This window comes from Camelus ferus, chromosome 13, assembly GCF_009834535.1.
Source record: "Camelus ferus isolate YT-003-E chromosome 13, BCGSAC_Cfer_1.0, whole genome shotgun sequence".
Taxonomy (NCBI): Eukaryota; Metazoa; Chordata; class Mammalia; order Artiodactyla; family Camelidae; genus Camelus; species Camelus ferus.
In genome coordinates, this window is record NC_045708.1 from 49,262,560 (window position 1) to 49,288,004 (window position 25,445).

The following is a 25,445-nucleotide window of genomic DNA, read 5'->3' on the forward strand; positions in this document are numbered from 1 at the left end:
CTTATATTCCATCAATAAACCCCACTTGATCATAATATTTTCCTCTTTACATATTGTTGGGTTCAATTTGCTATAATTTTGTTAAAATTTTTTCCATGTGTGTTCATGGGAGAAATTACCTGTAGTTTTCTTTTCTTGGGTTGTCTTTGTCTGATTTTAGTGTCAGAGAAAAACTGACCTTATACAGTGAGTTGGGAAGTGTTCCCTCCCCCTCAACTTTCTGAAAGGATGTGTAGAATTAGTGTTACTGCTTCTTTAAATTTTTGGCAGAATTCACTAAGGAAGCCACCTGGGCTTGTAGTTTTCTTTGTGGGAATGTTTTAAACATTAAAATCCAATTTCTGTAATAGATACGGTCCTATTCACATGATCGCTTCTTGAGTAAGCTTTAGTATTTTGTGTTTTTCAAGAAATTTATCCATTTCATCTGTTGTCAAATTTATTGACGTAAAGTTAATCACAATATTTTTCCTTACTGTCTTTATAATATCTTTAGAATCTGTACTGCTGTCTCTCTTCTCATTCCTAACGTTGTTAATCTGTATCTTCTCTTTTTTTTTTTCCTGGTAAATCTGACTGGAAGTTTGTCAGTTTTGGTGGTTACACAGAGAACCTGTGTTGGCTTCATTGATTCTCTCACCCTCTTCCTCTATTGTATTTCCACTGTCTTTTCTCTTCCCACCCCCTCCTCTTCCTCCTTCTTCTCTTCTTTCTTCTGCTTACTTTGCATTTCATTTGCTCTTGTTTCCCCTAGTTTCTTAGCATAGAAACTGAGGTCATGTATTTTCTTCTTTTTCTAATACAAATATTAAGTGCTATAAATTTTCCCATAAGTACTGCATTAGTTGCATCCCACAGATTTTGATACATCATGCTTTTATTTTGATTCAGTTAAAAACACTGTCTATTTCTCTTTTGATTTTGTCTCTAACTCATGAGTTATTTCGAATGTTTATTTCTAAATACATGGAACTTTACTAGAGATCTTTCTGTTATGACTTCTAACTTAATTTCACTCCCATCAGAGAACATACTTTATATGACTTGGATTTTTAAAAACTTACTGAGACTTGTCTTATGGCCTAGAATATTACCTATCTTGGCAAATGTTCCGTGTACGCTTGAAAAGAATGTGCATTCAGAGGTTGGTAGCTGTAGTTTCCTACCTGTCAGGTCACATTGGGAGTGTTGTCCAAGTCTTCTGCATCCTAACTAGGCCTCTGTCTATTTGTTCTATCAATTACTGAAGTCATAATTGTGGATTTTTCTATTTGTCCTTTTTTGCTTCCTGTATTTTGAAACTCTGTCATTTCCTTGGGTATAGCTCTTCTTTAAAAATAATGAATGGTTACTTCAGGGATTCTAGTGTAAGTTTTAATTTACCACAGTCTACCTTCAGACAGTACATATAGTATAAGGACTTTCTCACAATATATTTTTACTTCTCCCTTTTTGCCTTTATGCTCTTGTTGTTATATGGTTTACTTCTACATGTGTTGTAAATGTCACAAAACATTGTTACTATTTTTGCTTTTCAGTCTATATTCTGCAGAGATTTTAATAAGCAAAAAAATCTTCATTTGATTGTGTAGATTCAGATTTCCATCTGGTGCCATTTTCCTTCTGCCTGAAGGATTTCCTTTGACATTTCTTGCACCTCAAGTCTCCTGGTGATGAATTCTTTCAACTTTCGTATATCTGGTGGAAGTATTTGTTTGTTTTTATTGTGGGTTGGTTGGTTTTAGATATAAATCTTTACAGTTCGATTATTTGCTGATGTGCAAAATGGAACATGATGATGCAGGAGCAAGCAAAGTAGGACCATCTATGAGTCGGGGAGAAAGGGTAGGGTTCAGAGCAGAAGGCTTGGCTTCAGATATAAACCTGGAAATGTATCGATGGTGATGAGGGGAAAGACCGAGCAGTTGTTTGCTGATGTGAGTGAGTTGACTGAATTTGTTAACGGTTCCAGTCAAACTGGGTTGCGGTCCCAGATCCAGCATTCAGTAGCTGAGTGGTGTTCAGCAAAGTATTTAAACCCTTTGAACAAACCCTTTTCATATAAATAGGATCAAGTTAACAGTGATTATAGCAGTGAAATGAGTTAAGGTCTACCAGACACTTAACACATGGCCCAGCACACAGTAAGTTCTCTATACCTGTGAGGAAAAAAAAAGTGTGTCACTTTTCTTAGCTTTACTGCCTAAATCAAGGAGAAAAGATTCTGTGATCTCATATTTCCCCCTCTACTCTCTCTGATCTTCCTTCGCTCAGCCCTCCTTCCTTTCCAAAAGAACGTATTTAAAACTCAAATGCCAGGCTGTCTGCAGGTGCAGCATATGAGACTGATAACATTTGGAGGCCAGATGTTAACTGACGTAAACACTATTAAGTGCCCTGTAGACCGGAGGCTGAGGCAATGATTTCCAATTTTATGATTATGATTTGAGTTAATAGCAAACCATGCTGCCACTCCTTCCACCCCCTGCCTCCACCAAAAAGGGCTAGATAGCCTATTTGTTCTCTAGACAATATAATTTTTTGAAATACCAGGTTCTTGATATTAAGTTAATGGCCTTTCACCAACGTAGGACTGGAAATGCAGCCTCCGTACAGACCTCAACACCTACTTGAAGCTGTCTCTGAAAGGTCAATGACTCGTGAAATTTGATCTCAAAACGAGTCTCATTTTCTGAAATAAGCCCAGCGTAATAATCCCCAAAAAAGGCTTCAAACCTGTAACACGTTTTTATGCCAACTGATATTTTAAATTTGAGCTTCCTGAGGATTAGTGTGGGAGCTATGCCAATGACAGGAAATCAGTAAATGAGTCCTTCTCCTAATGAAGAATTATTTTTTGAAAAATAGCAATAAGTTGGCTCTGCTCTGAGTCAGTGAGGTGATTGTTGTTATTTAATATACTCACACACTCATTTATTCATTCATTAATCCACTGAACGGACATTGGTTCGGAACCAGCACCACATCCTAGGCACACTTCCAGATACTACTTAATACACTGGTAAATACAATAGATGACCCTCATGGAGCCTGGAGTTTTACACCAAAAAACACAATTTCAAACATAGCAAGCATACAAAGAGATGCAGCAAAAAGTTGTAATAGGTACTATGATGAAAAGGGGTCATCCTTTTAAAATAATGGGTTGGAGAAGGAATTTTTTTTTTTAACTAGGTGACTTTTAACTAGGCTTAAAAAGTGAGAAGGCAGCCGTACCAAGAGTAGAGAAGATAATAAGCAGAGAGCAGCATTTATTCATTTATTCAACAAATATTTACTCAGCACTTTCTATAAGCCAGAAACTGTTCGAAGCAAAGAAAATATACCAGTGAACAAAGCACACTTGCAAAATTGCTGAGGTGGGAAAGGATTGGGCATGTTTCTGGAACAGAAAGAAAGCCCTTGAAGCTGAATACAAGGTGATGTTGGAGGGGTGGCAGGGGTGATATCATGTAAGGGACTTGTAATCTAGGTAAGGAGTTTGGATTTTATGCTAAATGCAATGACATGATTTGATTTTGTGTTAAGAGATTGCTCTTGCTGTTATGTAGAGAAGGGTTTGGAGGATGAAGGGAAAAGTGGAAGCAGGGAGAGTCACAGGGTAGCTGCTCTAGTTCAGGAGAGATTTTAATGTCTCGATAAAGCAGTGGCGGCAGAGAGAGATTGTATAGTTCTGATGTAAGGGAGATAGGACTCGTTGGTCATCTGGAGTAGAGGAAGTGGGGTTGAGGAAGGATGCCAAGTCACGGATGATTCAACTGAATAGACTGGCAGCTCTGTTTACCGCAGTGAGAGAGACGGGGTAAGTGGATGGAGGATGGTGGGAGTTCCTGGAGGTGGTTTAGGCTAAAGATTAGAATAAATTCAAATGTTCTGGCCCAAATCTTAAACAATCAAAACAATACAAAAGACAATGAGAAATTCATTGTCTCATGGGGTTAACATGTCCCCCATCACTGGAGCATATACAAATGTGCTAAATTGACCATTTTTCTACAATATTTTAGCTATAGGTTTCAAGCAGAAATCGGGAACTGATTTCCAGTTGGTATGTGAGAACTTATAAAAGAAAGCAACAATTTCTTGAAGCTGTCACTGATTGAGTAAGAAATGGTTTTCCCAGATTGATCTCATTTCTCTTGAAGTTAATTCCACTTGCCTTTGAGCTACAGGAAACTGGCATCATATTTCTTAATAAATATTTTATTTAATTAATAGATTTTATTATTGGCAGGCCTACCAAACTTATAAATGAGAGTATTTATATCTCATTAAGAGGCCATTTGAATATCTTTTATGGTAACGTTTTAGGGAAAGTGGAGACTGCAGTCTAAAAAAATTACTGAGCTAAGAGAATAATGTGTACATCTGAAGTGCAGCTAGGGCAGCAGCAATGCAAAGTAGTAAGTTCTCAGCCTCGTAGTAAGTTCCCACCCTCCCACACCCCTGCTTTATAAAGTCCACACACAAAACACATTCCTACACAAAATTATTCTCATCTGGGAGATCTCTGGGAGAAAGCGTTGAGTTGTCCTATTCTCTTAGAAGGTTTTAGAGAATGGAAGTTTGCAACTGGGTTTATGAAATTTCAGCCATAATTAGAAAACAGAGAAACATATACTTACTTCATAACATTCCTGTTTCTGAACATTGTATTTTTACCTGGAAATAGATGGGCAGAGCATTTTGGAAACGTGTTAGAAATAATGTTCTTATAATTATGAGGTAGGATTGTTTACATTGGTCCTATGTTTTTCTTGTGCATAAAATCATATAATATAGGAGCAGCACAATGCAAAGTTATTAAAAGATCACATTAAAATATGCTCCTAAGCATTTAAAAGAAAATTTTTGAAATGACCCTCATCTTACAATCCTATTAGAAAAGTTAGATATTGGTATTACATTTTTGCATATGCATTTCTTTAGTGAAATGTTAACAACCTGAGAAAAGAGCTCAACAAATAAAATAACGTGCAACATAGACCCCTCAGCCAAAGGGACATCACAAGGAATATTCATGCCATTTCAATCCCTGACACCATCACCACCAAGGGATGAGGATGACCATTGCCAGGTGGGATCATTTGCCTTCTTCTTAGGCTTGGTGCCCTGTGGAAGGAGTTTCAGCCCCTTTCTGCAGGTGGCATTTGGTAGCAAACCCCTGGTTCTTCTTCATGGAGCTGGCTTTTAGGGGTGATTACGGCAGAGGGCAGGAGATGGCTCCATGTCCCCACACTACTTAACACTCCTTTTTGTTGGAGAAGTACATCTGTGCTGTCAGTGGTGGGCATCAAGAGGATCCTGGTCCCAAATCATTTACTCCTTCATTTTTTTTTTTATTCATCAGACATTTATTAAGTACTTCTGACAAGCATGCCCCTTAGCAATGGGATAAATAATATGAAAAAGAGGTTCTGTGTCTTCGAGAAACACAGCCCTGTGGAAGCAGACAAAAACATGAACAGTTATGCTGAACAAGTGCTATGTGGAGATACACCAATAGACAGATGTCAATACAGAGATTGCTGTATGAGGCCATGGAGCAGCTAACTCAGCTCAGAAAAGGGGGAAGCAGGGAAGAGGAAAATTAAGTCACTGGCTTAATAAATGGCACCACATTCAAACCCAAATATCACTTGACCCAATTCTTTGGTTTAAAAGGGTGTGAAAATGGAGATTGGGAGGAACCCAAGCACAGAATTTACTACTGCCCCTATCAGATCTCAACTCAGATGACACCATCTGAGGAATATGGGTGGTGCACATGGTGTAGAGCAATGAACAGTCCACGCAGCTGTAAAGGTGGACCCGCTGACCACACAAACTAAAGAAAGACTCTTCTTGCACCTGTCTCCACCATACCTTAGGTTTTATTTTCTCCATCTCATTTATCACTTTCTGAAATTATCTCATTTGATTTATTTACTGTCCATCTCTTCCCACAAGAACCTTGTCCGTCTTACACACTGCTGAATTCTCAGCTCTAGAACAGTGCCTTGTTTCATAATGGGTGCTAATAAATATTTATTGAGTGAATGAGTTATCATTAACCATATAAAAAACCACACTTGAGAAGCAGTGTTGCTTCCATTTCTAAAATCTCTGTAAGATGATTAATCTCAGAGATCCCTCAACGATCTTCTCCTGATTCACTGCTTCATTGATTTCCGTGGGGAAGGACTAAGACGTGGGGGGCAGCATGCAGGGAGCCCCTGGTTCACGTCCGTTATTTTCCCCACAGAGCAGGATCTGGAAGCCAGAGCCCCAGAATCCCAGAGCTCACGGGCATTACTCAGCTACGTCTGCTTAAAGCCGTCTGTGGGGAAAGCAATTTTGGATTATGGCTGTGGATGTAGTTTTCAAAGCCCCCAGGAAAAAAGAAAAGCTGTGGGAAACTGCTTCTAGAATTCAGATCAGCTGAATGTCAAGGGAAGGCAAGACTTTGGAACTGGATTCTGAGGGCAGGACTGTGATGTTCTGCTCTAACTGTGGCCAGAGGAGGTCTGCTCGCTCTCAGCTGGGATATGGGCTTTACGTCATGCTGACTGATTTTGCACAGTTAAGTCCTTCATTAGAAATTAGGACTGGCTGCAGCCTGCAGCCATTAATTATATAAAGGTGGGTCACTGTCATTGTGGGTAAAAAAGCACACCCCTGTGCAGCTCCCCCATCTACAGGGGGACCAGATAGCACATGGAGGTGACGGCCAGTACAGGCATCTTAGTGAATGGTTATTCTTATCAAAATGATAAGCAAGCATTTGAAGATGTTAGTTTCTGAATATAATTGCAGGAAATATTTTCCAACAGAACTTTACAGAAACATAGCAGTTTTTCACAAATATACCCCCCCCCAACAGCACACGCTTACACACACAGACTCCATACCTAAACGTACACCTTACTGTAGACAAAATGTTCTCAAAAGCCAAAATTCGTGAGATGGAATTCCTGGGATACTGCAGGGAGGATGGGGGAGAACGAGGGAAGAGGAACCTATTGACCCCACTCAGGAACTCCTCTAAGGTCTCTACTGGCCAGAGGTTTTAATCCAAACAGAAGTGGCTTTTTGTCAGATAAAAGATATCAACTGGTGAGGTCCTCGCATTCGTTCAGCAAATATTTGTTATCTGCCATCCAGCGTGAAACTCCGTTCTAGGCCCTGGGAACATAAAATGAACAAGGCTTTAGTCCCTGCTTCAAAGGCGCAGTCTAATGGAGTGAAAGAGATATGTAAGCTCAAGTGCAGCCCAGTGTGGTCGGTTCTGGGGTCAAGGAGGGTCCGTGAGGATATGGAGATGCCCCTGGGCACAGATGATAGGATGTAATTAGAAGAGTTCGTGCTTTAGAATTGTTCACAGCTTCCCATTTTGGCACCTCTTTTTTTTTTTTTTCTCTCCTCTTTGAAATGAGGGGAAGAGAATCAGCCCAGAGTTGTGAGAATCCAGTGATGTAGATGACACTCCATGAGTAAATTTTTGAGAAAGAAAAGCAAAATCGAGACAGCAGAACGCTCTCCCCAAGTGGTGGTGAGCCACTCGGCTGACCTGCGAGCTTAAATCTCTTCTTCTGTAGTCTGCGGTCTTTTCAGGGGGGCTGTCTGTGAGAATCAACCAGAGACTTATTGTATATTATATACTATGAGACTTCTCTTACACCTAGAGAAGGACTGAGTTGGAAAAGAGAAGTCTCCTCTGACTCAGGAGTGAGTTATTCCTAGGACGCTGCTTCATAAGTCTTTGTTACAGCAATGGGGGATCAGTAACAGCCACCATAGGGACCACTGAAGGCAACTCTGCAACCTCCTGGCTTAGCTTGAATTCTTGGAAGTGGAGCCTCCCTTAGTTTAATAAAAGGTTTCACGTACACACCTTGTGGTTCTCCTCTTTATCCCTGGTATTTTCTCCCAGGCTTATGAATAAGGCTTCAGTCCTATTTCTCCCTCCAGGACGAGCAAGCAGCCCCACCTGCTCTGATCGGAGGCAGAGAGGTGCATCTGGAGGGAGCTGTAGCCGTCTTCTGCCACCTGCTGGCTCCCTGGCAGCTGCAGGGCAGGGCTGGCTTTGCATGGATTCCCAGGGAATGGAAACCACCAGGAGACGAAGTGGGGCAGAGAATGTTCCCGCTTTTATTTAAAAGAAAGAGACCAAGCAGATGGCAAACAAACCCCCTCATGGGGGTTTGTATAAAGATATCTCAAACGTCTAAGCCAGTGGTTTTTCTATATAAGTTTGTTTTGTTCGGGGAGAACACTGCAGTTTCTTATTATTTTTAGATCATTGCCTCACAGATCTTATCAAATAAGTTAATGCCACATCTCTAATGGACTCTATTGTGGAGCAGCTAAATAAGTGGAGAATTAAATGGAAAGTTAAATAGACATCGCAAATACTGTGATCAAGTAAAGGAGTCTAGGAGAGCACGGACGAGGACTATGTGTCTAAATCGAACTGGTAGCTGCAGCGTAAGCAATTACCTACTAGAGGACGTGACGTGAGTGAGCTGACCTTTACACAGTGACTTACTGGAGACAGTGGTGAAAGGTGCCTTCTAGTCACAGGGAGCGCCACCTCCCTCACACGGCATCACCCACCACTGCAGCTGCCCCGAGGAGCTGAGACGTCTAGACACAACCCCGGAGAAAGTTGTTAAAATCTTAAGTCTCAGACAGCAAGCGGTTGGTTCAGTGCCGGGCGGTCTGCCGAGGCAGACAGAGCCCCGGGGGTCAGCAGGCAGCCAGCAGCATCCTGGGCATCAGAGAGCTGGACTGGAGGGCAGGGCGTGGGGCCAGGGGGTGTCTCTGCTCCTAGAAAAAGTCCGCTTTCAGTACTGCTTCAGCCCATGTGCTGGCTGTGGGCAGGTATAGTCAGAAATTCGGAAACTCGTGAGTGACATCCTTTCTCAACCTAGCTGAAACTTCTGGGTGACCTCATCGAAATATCTGTAAACTCAATGACATCAATTACAATGTTATTTAAAATCATAAATACGATGGCTAATAATAGGAGGAAATGCTTAAGAAAGTTTGGTGCAACTGCTGGATGAACCATTAAGTTCCACAGACATGGAAAATGATAATTCTGGGAACTGTGCATTCCACGAAAAAACTCGTGGGAAAAAAAATCAAGATTCAAGCCTACAGAAAAAATATTTAAAAACAGAAACCATACTAAACTGCTAATATTTTCTCTATTGTCTGTATTTTATAAAACATTCTTATTTACTTTTAAAATAATATTTTTTAATATTAAAAAAAAAAACCTAAAGGTGAAATGTGTGTCCTGATTAAGGCAGAGGCAAAAATTACCCTAAATGACTCCATTTGTATGTTTGTTTCTGGCATTTCAGATTCCGTTTTCTCCCTAATTGTATGTCAGTCTGTGGGGTATATTCGTTTTGCTGGTTAAGTCTGTCCTCCGTCTCCCCCTTGCCCACCCTCCTCTTCCCACCCTGGATCTGTGGGACGTATTGTGATGTCTGTCCTGCTAATTTTGCTGTGTCTGGGGCTGGTGTCTGGCTGGCGATTCATGTTTGTTCCTAAGTTGAACACCCGTGTTGGTTGCTTTGAAACAGTGCTGCAGGGAATATGAAAGGCCGTTTGTCTCCCTGAGACTGCTTCTTTGCACCAGAGAATTCTTCCTTGGCTTCTTCTGAATTCCAGCAAGCTCTTCTATGAGTTTAGGCAGGGTAAAGAAGGAAGAAAAAAGAAAAACAAAACAAGAGAGTTTTAATGTCTGGGTCGAGTCCCTGCTCACCTGGTAGGACCAAACTTCCTGGATACTAACACTGGGGGCAGGGTGCCGTGTGACATCTACTTTAAGGGGAACACTTGTGGACGCACTTTCCACCCACTAGGAGTGCCTGCAGCAGGAAAGAGGGCAGAGAGTGCCCTGGTGAAAACCCTCAATGGGAAGAAGTTCTGAGAGTTTGCTAGGCCTGCCCACTTGGCACCTCTTCTAAGATTGTAGCACAGATACACACAGCAGTGACATTCATAATATTTAATGACTGGTCCTGCATGGGCACTGACCAATTAAATGGACACAGGCCGCCATGTGGAAGCCAGAGGCCCCCTGCTGTTCCAGACACCAACCCTTCAGTTACTGGATAACCAGGAAGTCCAGCAGATCCTGGAGGGTCTGGGGCAGTGGCTGGCTGACAACTATTACAGAAGTATTTCAATGTTTTAATACCCTTAAAGCCCGTACAGAAGATACCAAGTGAATTACAATTACATGAGTGCTCATGAAATATCCAAGCTTATGCTCCCTTTTAAGCTTTAGATAGGCTGGAATGTGTGAATGATTCCCCCCCCTGCCTGCTTGCCTGCAGGAAAGACAGCCCCATCCCAGACCATGAGCCTGCTGTGAAAATCCATCTGCAGAACCTTGAAAGCCCAAATACGTAAAGTGGACTGTTAGGGCTCTTGCTTGCCCTCTTAAGCAGAGAGTCTCACTTGCTGCTTCTGACCAGGCCCCCGGAGCTCGTGGGTTGGCTAAAAGCAGCTTCTCAGAATGGTCTCTGGGGACGTATTATAACCCAGAGTTCTGTCGTTTCTTCTTTCCCTGTTTCAGGGAAACCTACAGCTTCAGGGCGATTCGCTGCCACCCTGTCTATATTCAAGATAACAGCCAAGGTTGCTCATAATCCAAATGATTCTCTACATCGCAAACACAAATGTTTGAATCTAGAGACTGAAGGGAAATGGTGCTCAGGGACCCAGAGAGCCATTCTGGAATTCAGTGTTTAGAGAAGTCTGGGGTCGTAGAGGACTAGGTTAGAAGACTTGCGTCTTCCAGTTCTTGCTCTGCAACTTACTAGCCGGTGACTTTGAGCGAGGTGTTTAAAATCTCTCCAAGCCTCACCTTCCTCAAACGTAGATCTGCACTTCACAGGGTCGTTAGCGGGGTAAATGGAATAAATAGATCAGAGAGCAACTTGTGAACTAAAGAAATATACTCAGAATCCACCTCAAGAGAGTGAGCTGCAATAACTAGTAAAGAAAAAGAACCACAAATGTAGAAGTGAGTTGTGGCAGCAGAGTGAGCACAGAAGCAGCCTACTGTTGTGGTCCAGCTTGGAAAAGAGAGCAGCCCCAGCCCCACACCTTCTCCCACACCTTTCTGCAGAGCTTTAGCGGGGGGGGCAGTGAGTGGTCTAGAGAAATGCAAGGCAAGAGAGTTACTGCCAACGAGGCTAAGGGAGGTGTGTAAGGCTAAGCAGGGAGATGTGTAAAGGCTGATGGGGAGCGTGGGAAACACACAGTGCCTAAGGAGACAGCAGGACTGAGCGAGAGAAAACGAGACAAAAATCTCTGCTGCCTCCACTTGTGTGTCCATTTATCAGAGCTCGTTTGCGCAATACTGGGCTTGAGGGTACCTCTCCAGAGTGAGGGAGACTGACCGGAAATCTCAGTAACATCCCTCTGCCAGAGCCGGACTGTCCTCCAGCAGGGGAGCTCCGCAGCCTTGGAGGGCGATTGGCATAATCAGATTAAGTCATTTTCTGTGGTTAAACTTGTATATGAATATAAAGTGTCAGACTGGGCCTCCCATTTAATCAGCCAGTGGATGTTTTCAGGATTTCAGAAATGCGCATATTGTATCTTTAATGAGACTGTGATATTTAGGGCAGGAAGACGTCTCCCAGCTAGGAAGACTCATTCAAGTGATAGTTGAGTGTCTGACACTTAGAGCTGTGTTAGATGCTGTGTCTGGAGGTGCTTGTTAGCACCAGTTTATTTTATGAAATTGTCAAAGTTGCTCATGCGGCTGAAAGGCCATGGGGCTTTGCTCCAGGGGGTCAGATCCTGGCTCCACTATTTGCCAATGACTGAACTTCTGTGGGACCGTTTCCTTTGTACAAAATGAGAGTGAGAATGTCTGCAACTCAGAGCTGTTTGGAGAATTAAAACTTCCCATGACGTGTGACGTCCCACGTAAAGTGCCTGGCAGGCGTTGGGTCTCCAAGTCTGTGTGTCAGGTGCCCTGCTCCATGGTTCTCATGTGACCAGCTTTCTGCTTTCTCTTTAAGCTTTGATGTGGAAAATGGCCCTTCGCCAGGTCGGAGCCCGCTGGACCCCCAGGCCAGCTCTTCCTCTGGGCTGGTGCTTCACAGCACCTTTCCCGGGCACAGCCAGCGCAGAGAGTCCTTTCTCTACAGATCAGACAGCGACTACGACTTGTCACCAAAGGCGATGTCGAGAAACTCTTCACTTCCAAGCGAGCAGTAAGTGTGAGCTCTGTCCGGCTCCTAGCCTGACACTGACCTCGTCTTTACCCCCATCACACCAGAGCAGCAACACTGCTCCCCTTTTAGCCCACGGGAAAGAGCGAGAAGAATGAGCATGAGCAGAGGTGGCGGTGATGACCGTCTTAAGGACATGAACGCTCTGCAGCATGAGAAATAAGTAACCAGGGTCCCCAGGAGGGTTCAAAACCTCAGGCTCCGTGTTTGGTTTACTTCTGTTATTGATAGTTTTAAAAAATATTGTTATTCGGCTTCATTTCCTGAATTGCTGGCTCATTTATGGCACGAGAACCTTAACGCTTTTTGCAATTCACTCTCGAACTTTCTGTAGCATGTGCGGCTTGCATGAGGCTACAGCGGACGAGGAAAATTATGATTATTGACATGCATCCTGTGTGAGTGGCCTTTGCTGGGTGACATTTAATAAGCTGTCATCCCGTCACATGGCTGTGTCCCTTCTCTGGAACCTTAACACAATGCCCACTTGTTGCCTGGCTCTTGGGTGACACACAACAGACTCCACTGCCCGATTAAGCGTTCCTGATGTTTCTGTTTCGCTGCTATTAATTGTAGATCTCTGATTTTTATTTAAAGAACAATGACTGGGTTGTGTTTCTTGTTTATTAAGTTTCTGAAATCAAATAAAATTGGATGCTGGAATTCATGCCTTAAAACGTCTCTGGGCACACGTGCAATTGTTTTTAACACCATATGTTATAAAAATATCAGTAGACTCCCTAAAGTCTTCAGCCTGGAAAATTCCACTAGGCTCTCTTCCGCTGCTGGAAAAGAAACTGAAAAGGGTCACCCTCTTGGGAAAGGGGCAGGGGGCATTTTAAAGCAACGAATAAGAAAATATTCCCCAGGGCATTTCTGCCAGCAAATTTTAATAGAAGCACCCCTGCCCTATAATGTCTCAATCACTGGGTGGGCCAAAATTCGTTTATTCAGTCACTTGGCAAATCTGCACTGAATCTCTCCTCTGGGCCACAGCGGTGTGTCAGGCTCTGGGCATTAAAGATGAACAAAACAGTGGATAAAAATCACAGAGGAGCTAAAGACAGATATTATTCTCAAAAAGGCTGCATACCCTCAGGGAGGTTACAGTTAAGTGAAAGAGAAGAGGGACACTCTGCTAGTGTGTGAACGGAAACATTCCATGAGTGTCTCCCACGGGGCCCCGTTCATTGACGTATGTTCTCTCTCTTCATCTTCACAACAGTCCTGTCAGGTAGGCGCCGTTGTTATCCCCCCTCTGTAGGTGATGAAACTGAGACCCTGAGAAACTGACAGACCTGCCCCTATCCCGTGACTCCGTGCCACGCTCCATCCCTCGATGTAGCTACGACAGACCCTATACCAAACTTCTGGACTCTATTTGCCTTATGGTCTTCAAACTGCAAAGTGCAATCTCTGCTATCAGGTAGAAAACATGAATTCAGCGTAGAGGTAACCACTTTGCTGTGGAAAGTGTAGAACCCAAGAAGTTTCTGATCAAGGTTCGGATGGAGGCTTTGACGCTGGAATTCTCTCCTCCACCAAAACAAACCCCTTTCTGGACTTCCTTGGGGGAGAGCACAGGAGCTGTGGCGAGCTGAGAGTGGTCAGAGCTCCATGCACGTGATGTGTATCACGGGAGGGCAGCTAACAGCTCCCCCAAACTCGGGGTCACTCAGAGGCTTCCCGGAAGGTTCTAACCAAATTTCAGATTAAACTCTGGCGATTCCTTATTTAGAATCAAAAGGTTATAGAAGTTTTGCATTTGAAGAGACTTAAAAACCAACTCCACTCAGCCCAGAGCTGTAGACACAGGTATCTAGTTCTGAGTGACTCTGCATCCAGGCCCCCTAACACCCATAGTTAATCGGTTTTCAATTTTAACAAAGATTTCCCGTAACTTTAGAACCTACAGAGTGTTGCCAACTTTAAATTTAGGCCAATAAGGAATATATGTGTAAGTTAACTAGTATCAATCTCACTTAAAAAAAAAGTTTACAAATTTTAATAAAGGAGTAAGGGAACACTTTCATAGTAAAGAATAGTCCTTCCTTCACAAGAAAACACAGTTGGCAGCGTAATCTCATCCTGTCAAAGACACTGATAACAAGATAGACTAAAATCTTCAAGTGAATAAAAATAGCGCCAAATTCTGTTTTGCGAAAATTTCAACAGTACAGTACAATTTCATATATTTGCCAGTTTAGGGATTTATATTTCTCAACACAACAGGAAATAGAACTTGACTATCCTGATTCTTCTGGAATTTTGTTGTATCAGGACCTTGTTGGAAAAATCCAGTTTTATACATGGATCTTGAGCTAAACTAAAGTCATGCTCTCAAGGCTGTTTCACCTGCTTGTTACTCTTCAGGATGACTTGAAATATGCAGAGGAACAGCAGTCCGTGAGCCTCTTACTGCTTCTCCTGTCTTCTATCCATAAAGCCAAATAGAAGGGACAACAGTAAGTCCCGACTCTGGATGCGAAGGCTGTTGGGTGGAGGCTGTGGCATGCTCCCTCGCATCCAGCGCCGAGCAGTCACGAATTTATGTAAGAGGTGGGAAACTGCATAATTCCTCGGCATTAAATCTTAACAGTAGAGATAACACTAGCTTTTTTAAATTCCTTATCTGAACTCTTTCAGGAGGAAAAGTATAAGCAGAGAGAGTGAGTGAAAAGATACTAAGGATAAAAATGTGAACAGAAAATTAAAAGTGGTTTTTACAACAACCAAAGAAAGATTGGAATAAGACTTTCTAGTAGAGAAAACAAGATCACCGTTGGATCCCAAAGGAAATTTCAGATGCTTTCCTAGATGTGGCAATAATCTGCTGGCTTCTGCTCACTTCCTGTGGTGTAGTCATCCTTAGTGGAATCCCTTTGTATACCAAGATTTCCCAATGGGAACATGAAGTCCTGGAAACTGGTGAGGCTGGTTTTGTCGCCCCAAACTGTGGCAGGAACCACCCTGGACAGGACCAAGTTTTGAGTATCCACCTGCAAAGCCACGGGGAAGGAAGATCCCTTTTCCCGCCATTTGGTCATACCATTTGCAAAGGCTTACATAGACAAGGAACTTTTTAAAGCCACTATTTGCGTAAGGACTAAGTGGTCTCTAGAGAGAGCAGTCAAGAGACATGAGACCTGAGAACCAAGGGGAAAAGCAGAAAAAACAGCCCATTTAAATTTAAGACCCATCTATTGGTGGACGACCAAAAAAGTATCATGTGATGTCTAAGCCTTGAGTTAAGCTCACAGCCATCATACTTACTGGCTTTAAGACAGTGAATCTCTGGTAGTATCTTAATTACTTGCAAATAAAAGTACACATTTGTGAAGCATTTCCTATGTGCTATTTAACACACTGTACATATTTTAATTCATTTAATCTCCATAACCCTAAGAAAGTTGGTGCTATAATTTTCTTGTCTTAAAGATGAGGACATTGGAACACAGAGAGGTTAAGTAACCTGCCCAGGAAATGGGGGAGTCAAGGCTTAAATCCAGGGAGTCTAGATGATTAAACCATATGGATATCCATACATGAACAGACTCTAAATAATGATGAAAAATAAAAATAATGATATTAATTTCTGCTCTGCTTACCTTTCCAGCTGTTAGGAAGATTATATTCATTCTATCTTTTAACAAAAATTTACTTACATTTAGGCACTTGGCAAGCAAGACATTTTCTATGTCTTTAAGGGAGCTGAAAGATTAATAAGTCAATAGGCAGTGGTCATACTTTTGGATGAGTGCAATGGTAGAAAAGTACACAGAGGACTTCGATGAGAGAGCTGGCCAGGCGGGGCTGGCAGCCCTCTTTGAGGAGTGACAGCCAAGCAAGAGGAGTTAGCCGGGCAGAAGGGTGTGCGGGAGGGAGGGCTCGGTGCTAACTCACTCTCCAGTCGTCAGGAGCCTGTGGGGAACCACAGCTCAGTATGGCTCAGGCCGAGGATGTGAGGGGATGAGGAAGTGGAGAATGACGAGGCTAGAGAAATAAGTGGGGCTCACATCATGAAGCATCTGTGCTGAGGAGCTGGCCTTTATGCTGCAGGCAAGCAGTGGGGAGCTCCTAAAGGCTTTTAAGCAAGAAAATACACAATCAGACCAACGTTTTTGAAAGATGGCTCTGATTCCAGTCTGAAGAATGGTTTGGAGAGTGGACAAGCCTGAAGACTAGTCTCCAGGAGTCAAATAGGAGGCTGCCTTGGTAATCCACATAGTGGAGAATGGGCATCTGTGTTAGAGTGGATCCAGTGGGTGGTTAATGAACATTTGCAAGTTAGGATCAGTAGGGGTGGGTGGTTGACTGTGGGGTGAGGGAGAGGGAGGTTTGGGGCTTCACCAACAGGACAGGTGTTTTTTGCACCATTTCTTAGAGTCAAGAACATTCTCTTATCCCATGAAATAAGGTACATGAAGATGCTCTGTAGAGTACATTATAAATAGTAGTTCCTTGATTATAATGGGACAGAAATGGCTACGCTAAAGAAGTTCTCACCAGCTGGGAAGACAGACATGCAATTCTTTAATTATGATAATATGACACCCACTGCTAATACGATACCCACAGCTACATAACTAAGATGCTTTTATGTGCCGAGCACTGTTGTCAGAGGTGTACACACTTCATTCTCACAACACCCCATTTTACAGATGAAGAAACTGAGGCATAGGGATGTTGCCTAATGCCTCATAGTGAGTAATAGTGTGACTGAGGAACAAACCAGTGCTGTCTGGCTCCAAATGCCGCGCTCTTAACTGCAGTAGTATACGTCTCTCTCTAAGACAGACCAAAATCAGTGTTACGAGAAAAGTCCAAGTAAGATTCTACATGTGGGTATGAAACAGAGAAGGGTGAAATTTTAAAAAAAAATCCAGAGTGTAGCAGTAGGAAGTAGCATTTTTGCTTTCCAAAATATTCAGAGGAGACCTACACTCAGTTCTGAGATCCACAGAATGCTCATCTCCAGTTATTCTATAAAACTGTAGTGTGCTGGTTTTGCCACTAGGTGGTTCTCGTTCCATGGTTCTGAATATCTGGCCTTGTTCCTAAGACACATTGACGTTGCTAGTGGTTTGGGAAACTAAGAATTACGTCAGTTTTCATAACCAATCAGACGTTTTGTTACCTTTGTGCCATTTTATTCTTAATTATTAAAATATCAAATTATGATTTTTTAATTTAGAGTAGTTTTATAATTAATCTGGCTGTACTCAAATAGGAGGTTTTTTTTTTTCTTTTCTTTCCTGTACTTGCTATAAACTATCTATAAATTATCTGATCATTTCTCTAGCAGCTACTGTGTGACACACATTAGCTTCTGCAGCTCAGATTCTTTAAGGGACCCAGTGCTGGGGATCTGCAAGTTCATTTCTTGCCTCTGAATGTTCTGCTCTCCTAAACTTCAAGTTTCATGATGATCAAGTTATTTTGACGTGGTGCCCTCTCTGCATGTTTTGGGGGCTTTTTTAGCCTCCCTTAATCATTAGTTTGTACAGTTTTAGTGACTCCCCTTCATGCAACAGTACATTCGCTTTAGGTGCTATGCATGTATGAGATTTGCTTGCATTATTCAACTTCTGTTGGGTATTTAGACTCCAGAAATGCACGCGCCACAGATGATCTACTTAACTCTGACCTTATCCCCAACTCACTCTGAAGTCTTAAGAACAGTGCGAACTTCAGAGCAGAAATCTGAACACGTAGCAAGACGTTCCCCCATCAAAGTTCATCTCAGAGAGCTAGCTTGGGAAGGGGCAGCTCTTGTAACAGCTGACCACCCTGCGTTTATCCCAACTGCTCCCCTCTCCACTCTTCATTCTGTCTCTGGTTGTGGCTCCTCTCCAAGAACGCTCAGGTTCTTCCTTTGACTCTCTCTATACCCCCACCTTAAGAAACCACTCCCCGCCATTGCTTTAACAGTCCCCACTATCGTAGGTAACTCCAAAATCTGTAGCTCTAATTCCCATATTTCAGTGTCTTCCCACTTGGTGTTTCCACCGGCGTATCAACGGGGATCTTAAAACTCAACACGTGGGAAAGTGACACATCTCCTCCCATTTCTCCTCACTTTCTTATTTCTACTCATGACTTCACTATTTTCCCAAATACCCCATTTTTAAAACTGGAAATATATTTCTTTATGACCCCTTACCTAATTAAAGGCCAAGTCCTTGGCAAGACAGCCAGGGTTTCTCCCAGCTGTCTTTTCCTGCTCCTTCCTCTGCCTCACCAGTTTCTTCTCATCTGGAGGTCCCCCCGCCTGCGCTTCCTGGCTCTGTCCTTCTGTCCCACCGTCTCTCGGTGTCCACAGCATTTTACTTTCCAGAGACTTTTCTGTTCGCCTTTCTCACTAAAAACCTTCACTGGCTAATTTCTTCCACTGAGTTAAGCCCCAACTCCACAACCAGTTGTCCACCCTGCCCATAATATGGGTGTGGAGAACCTTCTAGTCTTATCCTCTACAAATGCCTATAACGTGCTCAGCTCCACACACACAGCAGCCAAGCATCTCAGTGTCCAGTCCTTTCCCAATTCAGTGCATTTCTCATTAGGAGCATCTACCACCCAGGCCTTCTAATGCCTGCCCTTCAGAGTTCATCTCGAACACCACCCATTCAATCAAGCCTTTTCTACTTTGTCTGCTCTATAACTGTCACTTCTCCTCTGCGCCCCGTTAAGTATCCATTGTTTGTCTTTCTCATTCTGTAACATCTGTTGTTTTGAGTTTTTTCTGTCTCCCCTATTATGTTTTAATTTGGGGGGGATCATGAATTCTGTATAATTCAATCAATCATGTGAGGTCAACATAAAATAGGAAACATAATGGTTAAAAGCACAGATTTTTGGAATCAGTCTCAGTTCTTCCACTTTTTAGCAACGTGCTGGTCAAGCATTCACTTGCCTGCTCTGAGCCTTGGTATCGTCCATGAAATGGGAATAGGAGTGGTTGCCTCAAGTCTTGTTACAAGAATTAAACGAGATTTCACTCAGGGCCTGACACGTGGTCATCACTCAAAGAACGCTCGCTCTTGTCAGTGGTCTTCCTCCAGCCACTGAGTCACTGCACAAAGCGGGCGCGCAAGAAGTTTACGAGATTAAATTGAAGGGGGACTTCTAGCTAAAGATATAGTTAGAAAGGAAACTCTGAAGCAAGACCCCAAAGTGAAGCCTATGCTACAGAAGGGGCCCACAGGGACAGAGGTGGTGTTCGGCTCTGGACCCCAGGCCTCATGTGACGCCTGGTCCTGGGCAGGGGCCTGCTAACCACTGGTTGCACTCACACAGCTGGCGAACAAGGTGCCCCATTTGTGTGGCGATCGTGAAGACAGAGAAGATGATCAGACAGTGACGGAAACTCACGGTCAACCACCTTCTGCGTGGCTGTTAGGATTCACGCTGTGATAACAAACTGGCCTGATTTGGGGTCTTCAGCTCAGGCCAGCTTGTCTACTAAAGACTCTGATAGAGAGCTTGCTGCATGTGGGCTTAAGAAGATTTATCAAAGCGTATGTCAGAGAGAATGCATTTCTGAAAATATACTTTTGACTCTTCTTAAGTACAGATTTACAAAACGCTGGATTCAGCTTGATCAGATCTCTGGGACAGAGAGACAATGATATGGTAATAGTAGGTTTAGTCCCTGTCCTCCCTTAAAAGCTTTTCCTTGGGTACTTTAAGAAAAAAGTTATATTAAAAACAAAAGGTAATGGGATTCCCAGACAAAAATATGCGTTTAAATGGCATTGAGGCTGTGGTTCAAATCAACAAAAGCCAGGAAATCCAAAGTTAACCTTTATCCAGACTGTTATGCCATTTTTTCCTACTCTGTGTGTGCCTGTAAGCAGCCCTCCCTTTGAATTTCCTGGCACTGGCAACCAAAATCCACAAATCGCTTTGAATTACAGTCCTTTAGGTCTGCCGTTTAATGGGAACATACCCTGAAGATATATGCCTACTTGCAGCTGCTTTTATGTGTAGCCACTGTACATCCAGGAGCCATGAACCTGGTAGTTTTTTGGTTTTTTTTTTTTCTTTCTTTCAAGTTCCTAAGATCCCCATCTGCGACTAAGTCAGTCCTGCTTTAGATCCAGGTAGAAAAACTTATTTAACATTTGTGTTGCTCACCCTGATAAAGTTTACTATTACAGCTTATATGTCACAGTTATCATTCAAATGCAGTTGAAAGTGTTTCTTTTCTCTCTTTTTCACCAGACACGGCGATGACTTGATTGTAACGCCCTTCGCCCAGGTATGTGTCATGCTGGCCTGGCTCCCTCTCACTCTGTCCCTGGGTGCAGTTTCTAAGTGTGGCCCCTGACCCTGCCCATTCGTCTCCTTTTGTCCCTAACCACGGAAACATTTTCCTTGTAGGTCCTCGCCAGCTTGCGAAGTGTGAGAAACAACTTCACCATACTGACAAACCTTCATGGAACATCCAACAAGTAAGTGTGCACCTTCTGTGCAGTTATGAATCCCTTCCATGACGGCAACACACCGAACTGCACTGAGAAAAAAAAACTATTGCATGGAGATTTGCCCCCTAGCTAGGTTAGGAGACAGTATAAAATTTGAAAGTCGGATGGAACACTATAGTATTTTAGAACTGGTAAGATGATAGAAATTAGTCCAGATCTTGTTAATCTTTGTACCTTTGACCCTTAGTAAACAGGAGTTCGACAAATGAAAGAATGAGGTGTTTTGTTTGTATTTACTACTTGAAAGTATGAATACCCATCAGTAAGGGCCATAAATGCTGTTAAATTTTTTTTGGAATAAGCTATTAATGAGTTCAGAGATTCAAGTTTAAGATTACAAGTATCAAAAGTTTAGGTCCTGATGTGCCTGTTTTTGGGTAATATGTAAACAGGTTCTTGCAATTTGATGAGTAAGAGTGGGGTTATCTTCTCTTCTGTCCCCAACTAACTACATAAACTTGGCCGTTTCAACTAACGTGGCTGAACCTTGGCCTCATCTATAAAATGCAAGATGTGCACTTGATAATCCTGCAGTAACTCTGTCCTCTGAAATGATTTCAGCCTGTGAGTCTCCGTGCTGGCCAGATCACTCTCCAGCAGTTTAAAAGATCATCCCAGGGATCAGAAGGTCACAGAACCAAAGATCCTGGAATGGTAGGGCCAGAGGAGAACTCTGAGACCACTGATGCAGCCTCTTTGTTTTTCACAGAAGGAGAAAGCAGGCCCTCAGGAATCCAGCAAGTTGCTAACAACCACACCACAGGTTAAAGACGCCCCAGGGCCAGATCCTAAACCTCCTGACTTCTCTAAGCTAGTGCTCCCTATAGCACACCTTGCGTCTCCAGTCTCTGAAATTACCCATCGACCCTCTGTCTTGCTTTCATCCAAATCTTTTACTGAGTGGAGTTGTTACAAGTGAGGGTAAACCCTGCTTTGAAAGCATACTTTTCCGTCCACTGTTCTGTAATTGCCTGAGCTTCCTGGGAGAGGGCCCTGCCTGCCCCCGCCGAGTTTTTCCCACCGTTGGTCTCTCCTCCTCGAAACTGTTCTCCAAACTGCCCCCAGAGAGCTCTTTCTCACCTGCTGTTTGACCAGGTCCCTCTCCGGCTTGAGGCACTTCAGTGGTTCACTCTTATCATTCAGATCAAGTTCAAATGCGGGTGCTTGGCCCCAAGGCACCTCCTGTTCCAACTCAAGTTAGATAGTTGATCGGGCTTATGTTGGATGCAGTACGCAGGAAAGCTCCAGGCTTGCCCAGCCTCTTTTGCAGTGGTGCTCCCTGTTTTATTCATTTATTAAATAATTCGCTCAATGAGTATTTACTGAGTGTACTATTCATTCATGCGTGCACGTGCGTACTTACCAAGTATGTATTGAGCACTGCCTTATACCAGGTACTGAGGATAGAACAGTGACCAAACCAGACAAGTTCTCTGCCCTTTCAGGGCTTACATTCTAACAGGAAGCGCCAGGGCCTCCAGCGGTGTACGATCAGGCCGGGTCCCTGGCCACACGGGATCACAGTCTAACAGTTGTGGCCTGATTGCTCCCTGTGTGTTCGAGTTTCTGTCCTAATTATGGACTCAATGTTCTCCCTCCCTAAAGTGTCACTCTCCAGCTGCCAGTGATTGCCCAGCTGAATCCTATTTGTCTTTTATAACGCACCTCTGGCGTCACCTTCACCAGGATGCTTCCCCTGAGCCCGCCGAGCCTGGCTGAACGCCCCCCCTCCCCGTGGCCCCAGAGCACTCTGCAAATCATTTCTGGGTCTCTGTCACCACCAGACTGCGTGACACCCGTTAAGTCCCCTTGAAAATTACATTCACTTCTTCTTGACTTTGTCAGGATTAGCAGAATGCCTGACACAGTGTGTGTGCACCCCAAGCATTCATCACACGTATAAATCTCTGAATTAATAATTGTTGAAGAAAGACCACAAGTTGTCTAGGAAATTATTTTTTCAGACGTGATCCTTTCTCTTTCCCCACCTTTTTTTCTTTACAGAATATGACTTCTGGGCCTTATTTACTTGCCTCACAACTAAATTCTACCAATCGAATATTATATGACTTGAGCAAGTTAGTTAACCTCTCCAGAGCTTGGTTTCCCGATCTGTAAACTAGGGTTGTTCTGAGGATAAAGTGAGTTGATATTTGTGAAGCATTTAGAGCAGCGCCTGGCACGCAGTAGGTGCTCAGTAAATGTGAGCTAGTAGAAGTGATCATTACATTTCTCTTGCTGAATCCAGAAATGGGGTCACACTTGGGAGTTTTCAAGTCTGTTATCTCAGTCATCATCACCGTAAGTGATATATGTGACAGGCATGTTGTCCCCACTCTGAGGACAAGGAGCAAAGCTCAGAGAGCTTAGACGCCAAGTGCAAGAACGTCTCGCTTCTGGGGATGAGCAGGGCCAGGCTTGAAACCTGGTATCCTGGCTCTGTTTTGCAGGGCTCAAACCTAGTTCTTCCCTCCCGTGTTTGTCTTCCCCGTATGTCTCTCTTACTGCCTACACAGAGCACTCCACTGCTGACACTTCTGGTCACCAAGTATGGGGGACGTTTTTCCCCGTAGCAACGAGCAAGTGTCTCACATCAGCTGGGCATCCTGCAATTTCACTCAGTGCTGACACCATCTACCCGGAGGTAGCATCAGATCCCACAGGTTAAGGGCTCAGTCCCACAAGCCTGCCTGCCTCCCCTGCCCCACTTCAGACACCAGCTGCAAGCGCAAGTTATTATCCGTATTCCTGGTCCACCAGCTAGAGTCTGATGACTGCCTCCTCAGGCTTGATAAATTCGCTCAAGCAGCTCACAGGACCCAGGGAAACACTAACTGATGTCTACCAGTTTGCTAAAGGATATGATAAAGGATACAGGTCACCGCCAGATGAAGAGACACGCAGGGCAAAGTCTGGGAGGGCGCCGAGGGCAGGAGCTTTCTGCCCCACGGGGTTGCGGTGCGTCACCCTCCCGGTGTGGTTCTGTTCGCCAGCCTGGAAGCTCTCTGAGCCCCATACTGTTAGGATTTTACGGAGGCTTCTTCACACAGGCATAATCAATTATTAATTCCATTCCTAGACCCTCTCTCCTCACTGGAGGATGTGGGTTAGAGCTGCGAATTCTAAGCTGCTAATCACGGCTTAGTGTTTCTGGTGACCAGGAGCCATCCAGGACCCCACCCAGAGTCATCTCATTAGAACCAAAGATGCTCCTAGTGCTCTTTTTACTTAAGAAATTACAGCGGTTTTAGGAGCCCTGTGTCAGCAAGCAGGGGCAGAGACCACCATAGGTATTTTCTGTTATCTCACATCTTTCCATTGACGACACCTATTAAGTCTTCTGGGTTATGGGGCAAAATCTCTGAAGGCTTTGGAACAGAGTCATTTAGGAAGACCTTATGGGATTACTGAAGATCAGAGGGCCTGAAGCAGAGACATGAGCTAGAGGAGTGTTTCAGGAATTAAGATATGAAGAGTAAAACCCTGGACCAAGATGATGGAGGTGGTAACCGGGGAGCAAGGGATTAATAAGGAGATACTTCAAAGGCTTCTTTGGCATGGCAGACTCAAGGCCACTACACTGCACAGTTCCAGGGAGAAGGGGGTGGGTGGTGACGTGGCAGGATGTTTTCAGTTACTGGTTTGTTAACATGGCTTGGAGGTTTTTCCTCTGTTAGAGTATCAGGGGAATTCAGCCTATCCCTGCTGATTAATAGGCTGTCAGCTAAAGCTACTTTCTGGAGAATCAGATTTTTCCATAGCCTTAGGAGTTTTGAGCCACATAAACCTTCATCGCTGACATACACAGAGTTCACCCAGAGCCAATTCTCACTCTCTGGCTGAGGACCGCCCTCCAAATTATGGCAGTCCATGTCACCTCTGGTCCAAACCTCACTCACCAAACATAATAGCTCTCCAGCAGTAGGACGGCTGCCTCTAATGATCATTCCCAAATCCAGACCCATATTTGTACAGAGCCGATCCTCCTACTGATTTCAGTACTTCCTTGAAACTAACACCAACCAACAGAGTTCAAGGCAGGGCACGTACCCCACTGGGGTTTCACCAAAGGGAGTTGAGATTGCCTCTGTCTAACTCACCCTGAGAACTGAATGATGGGTTTCAGCCACAAATGGAGCAGCCTGACAGGGGCAGGTGGGAACACTGAAAGTCCACTTATGGCACTCCCTCCTATTCCTAGGCAGTCATGACCCTCAAACAAATAAAGGTAACCGAAGACGAGAACGGACCCACTGTACTAAGAGCGCTTCCCCTCCCACCCCAAACCTGATAGTCACTAATCTTAACAGTGGAAACCGATAAGACCCATGGAACGCAAAAGCCACTTTCTGGGATGTTTGACTGGGGTTCCAGGGTGCCACTCCTTGCCTTGAATGTGACAGTTAAGCAATCATTATGTCCTTGGAATGGTTTTCACTGGACACCTGAAGAGGGTGTTTTTTAATATGAAAAGGAACTCCCACATAGAACCCATCTTTTGGCTCTTTGCTCTGCGTAAAAGCAGTCCATTGTCTGTCTGAGCTTCACCACCCAAAGGGTGAAAATCTTAAACTTCCCGTGGAGGTGATTTCCTTGCATTTCCATGAGATGCTTTCCTGAGGAATGCTTGATTGGGCCTGTATTTCTTGGCTTCAAATTAAAACCTGTGTTTCCTTTGTCCCAGGAATTT

The 25,445-nt window shown here is 43.7% G+C and overlaps 1 protein-coding gene across 1 annotated transcript in view; it reads left to right on the forward strand.

The window, feature by feature from the left end:
• The window catches only part of PDE4B (phosphodiesterase 4B), a 376,836-nt gene that overhangs the window by 241,711 nt on the left and 109,680 nt on the right, over positions 1 to 25,445 (forward strand). The window contains 3 exon segments of the mRNA XM_032494515.1: positions 12,057 to 12,251; positions 20,493 to 20,529; positions 20,652 to 20,722. Coding sequence (XP_032350406.1) covers positions 12,057 to 12,251; positions 20,493 to 20,529; positions 20,652 to 20,722 — 303 coding nt within the window.